The following is a 3,360-nucleotide window of genomic DNA, read 5'->3' on the forward strand; positions in this document are numbered from 1 at the left end:
TATATATATATATATATATATATATATATATATATATATATATATATATATATTATATTAAATCTATTCTGACATAAGCTTCAGATTTGAAATATCAGTATTTTGTTTTGGAAAATGTTTTGTTTTGTAGAACTGAAGAGGAGCCAATGGAGGAAGAAGCTCCGATGTAAAAGAAATAAACATGGTTATTCTTCGACCACCAAGAGCTGTGTTCAGCATTGAAAGGCTCCTCATCCGTCAGTCAGTCTGGATTCCTAGTATGTTTCTTTGTGTCACTACTGTTGGACCTGGTCGTACCCCTCGAATGACACCAGGAGCTGAAAAAAGTGGCCTTTGAAGTGGAAGCAGACAGTAAAAGATGAGCTCACGCCAGTTAGTTGCACACGGTTCACATTCTATTCGTTGGACACAAGCGCCAGTTATCCATCCCACAGAGTCACCCTCCAGCACCGGTGATTTTTAAAAATTTTTAAACACTAAACTTGTACATTTTGACTGCATGTCTGAACCAAACTGATACATACAGCAGTCTTCTACTTATGTTTTTTTTTTGTGAATTATCAAAAGCACCTGAGCTGTTATTAACTCTGCACTAAAGGATGGATTCCAGCTTTTTTAAGGCATCCAGCTGAGAGGGAAAAACACGTTGAGTACCCTTCATATTTTCCGAGGTAAAGTTACACTTTTTCCAAGGATTCAGACAGTTTCTGAGTGTTTGTGCCTTTTTTTTGTTTCGTTTTGAAATGAATGGATTTTCTGTTGAGCTCCACTTATAGAGCTTTGCCTTAAGTATGGATTTTGGATCAAGAAATCTTCTCAGCATCTACTTAGAAGTTTCTATCCTGGCAAGACATGAGCTGCCTGCATGTTTCTGGCACATAGACTCGAAGGCATTGGCATGTTTACCTGTATTATTCTGCAAGCAGTCTACTATCTTTCCCTCCATTTCCTTAAGTATTCTTTCCTTTTTGTAAGATCATGGAAGGTAGTTCTCAGACAAAAGTAGGAGACAAGTTTATGAATGCTAAAAAGAAGAGGCTATTATGTTTTGTGGATAAAACTATCTACTTTTTTTTGCCATTATCAACATAAAGAGTGGTAAAGGAATGGGTTGATACAGTAGAATTTCTGCCGCATTTCTAAGATTATTAAAGAGTGTAATTAGCCTCATCTGGGCCAATTTGTTTTAACCGTCCCACCTGGGATTCTCCAGAGGGGTTTTCTGGAGCTGTTGTTACTCTCACAGCTGGTTAAGCATCTTTAAGTCCTCGTTAGAAACACATCTGCTACCCAAATGTCAGGTGCTGTGGAGCAGGTAGCCGAACATCCCCAACTGGTCATGTATAATGAAATGCAAGCTGTTCTTCATCAATATGAAGCAGTGCACACACCAACTATGATTGTACATTTATAACCAATTTAAGATTTATTGGATCAGATTTTATGTTTCCTGTCCTCCATTTTTTCGTGTCTTTAAACATCAGAGGTTTGTTTGTAAGGCTACATTATCCACTAGGGGGCAAACTGCCTAAAGTGGCCTCAGGATTTTATTTTGAAAGCGAGAAGCTTCAGACTCAATGCCACTCTGAGATATAAGCCGAAACCATTTCTGGTTTATGCATAACGGAAAAAAGCGCTGTTTAATTTGTACTGTTGATTGCAGTCTGCAAGTTTACCACTAGATGGCAATAGAACAGTCAACTAGTGCTTATATCTTTCTAAATCCAGGATTATGTTTAGTTTGTGCATTATGGACACGGGGATATGTTTAAATTGTTATACTTTAACAACATTTTAATTTAAAAACTGAATATAAAAAACATGCTTGATGCAACATCTTTTTTTTCAACGTTTCAACCATATATCTATTATTTTCCTCAAGTATGGGAAAACTACCTTCTGACTTTTTCCTCTCTGCAATTCACACAATTGTGGTTTTGTGAGCATAAAGCACTGATCTGAGGAGTCTTACCACAAACCATAATATCATTAATTCCTGTGCTGTTTAGTGACATTTTATGACTTTTTGTGGAAACCATTCACACTTTTTCTCTGTTACTTTGTAAAGCCGACCCACTTCAGAAGAGGTGAGCATTCAGACTGTTTCATAATGGACATTATATGCCAACATTTTTGGGTTTGTGGATTATTTTTGGGGGGAGGGCAGTCAGGTTGATGAAAACGTTTCTACTTTGTAAATTGATGGATAATTGTGTATTTAGTGTCTGTTTATAGTAGATTTATATATAAGAGAAACTATATTATATATATTATATATATATATATATATATATATATATACATATTGAATACTTTGATCTTTACAAAACAACACTGATGGTTTCTATCGGTCTTATGTGCTGTCGGCCCTTTTTAATACTGTTACTGAAGGCACCTTGACTGTCCTATCAATGTTTATAGCATTTTCTGTCACTTATTTATCTGTACCACAAACACTGTTACAGTAAGCCCCACATATTTGTGCACATATCTGTACCATTCAATGTGCTGGATGCTGTGTTTCTCTTTAGTTTTAGAACAGCAATCTGTCTGGGGGGGTGGACCATTAGTGAGAAATTTGACTTTCCTTATTTTCCCTGTTTCTCAATCTTTGAACCATTGCTCTTTAGAGAGGTATAGACAGTCAGTTGTTCCTGCAGACTCTAAAACTGAGAAATTGATGATGGAGTTCTTTGTTAATAACCATAATAACTATAATATACACAGTTGCAAAAATGTCACCTATTTAAATTAACATATTCAAATTAATTCCTCTTCAGTTTAAGCCTTTTTTTTTTTTTACCTCTTTTCCAAACAAAAGTCATTCGGGGAGTTCCACCTGCAGGATAGATACTAACTGCTCATGTTCTCTTTACATAACCCCAATTAAAGAATCTAAGGCTGACCTTTTAAGGTTAATAAGATCATCCTCATTAGTTCCTTAAAATAATAAGGTGTAATCAGTTATCTGCTCCTCAGTTTTTCTTTGCAATTAAATCAAGTTTTCCACATTTCCAGACATTATTCTCAGTTTTAATTTTTTTTTTTTAACCAATTTAAAATACCAAAGCAGATATTTTTTAATCTCACTATCAAAAAACTGTTAGATATTGAATTTTTTTTTTTGGGGGGGGGGGTTGTTTTGTTTTTTCAAGTTACCTGCTGATTGGTTTAACCTTAACAAAATTTTAGCACATATGTTTGGACTGAAAATATTTTATCTCCAGTGAATTAAAAAAAAAATCCGGAAAATAAGTTGCATGCCCTGAAAAGAAGAAAGCAAGTTTTTGTTTTTTAATCTAACCTCAGATTAAGAGACTTTACCTAAACCTATTAAATGGGTAATTTTATTACAAAGAG

The 3,360-nt window shown here is 34.9% G+C and overlaps 1 protein-coding gene across 4 annotated transcripts in view; it reads left to right on the top strand.

Annotated features, from left to right (window-relative positions):
- Positions 1–3,129, top strand: part of LOC107091035 (histone deacetylase 4-like) — a 156,349-nt gene extending 153,220 nt beyond the window's left edge. For all 4 annotated transcript variants that reach the window (XM_015384740.1, XM_015384744.1, XM_015384741.1 and 1 more), the window contains one exon: positions 131–3,129. In XM_015384740.1, the coding sequence (XP_015240226.1) occupies positions 131–170 (40 nt within the window). In that variant the 3' untranslated portion in view covers positions 171–3,129. The remainder of the gene's footprint in view (positions 1–130) is intronic.
- The last annotated feature ends 231 nt before the right edge of the window (positions 3,130–3,360 follow it).

This window comes from Cyprinodon variegatus, unplaced genomic scaffold (genome assembly GCF_000732505.1).
Source record: "Cyprinodon variegatus isolate N-32 unplaced genomic scaffold, C_variegatus-1.0 Scaffold321, whole genome shotgun sequence".
In the NCBI taxonomy this organism is placed as follows: Eukaryota; Metazoa; Chordata; class Actinopteri; order Cyprinodontiformes; family Cyprinodontidae; genus Cyprinodon; species Cyprinodon variegatus.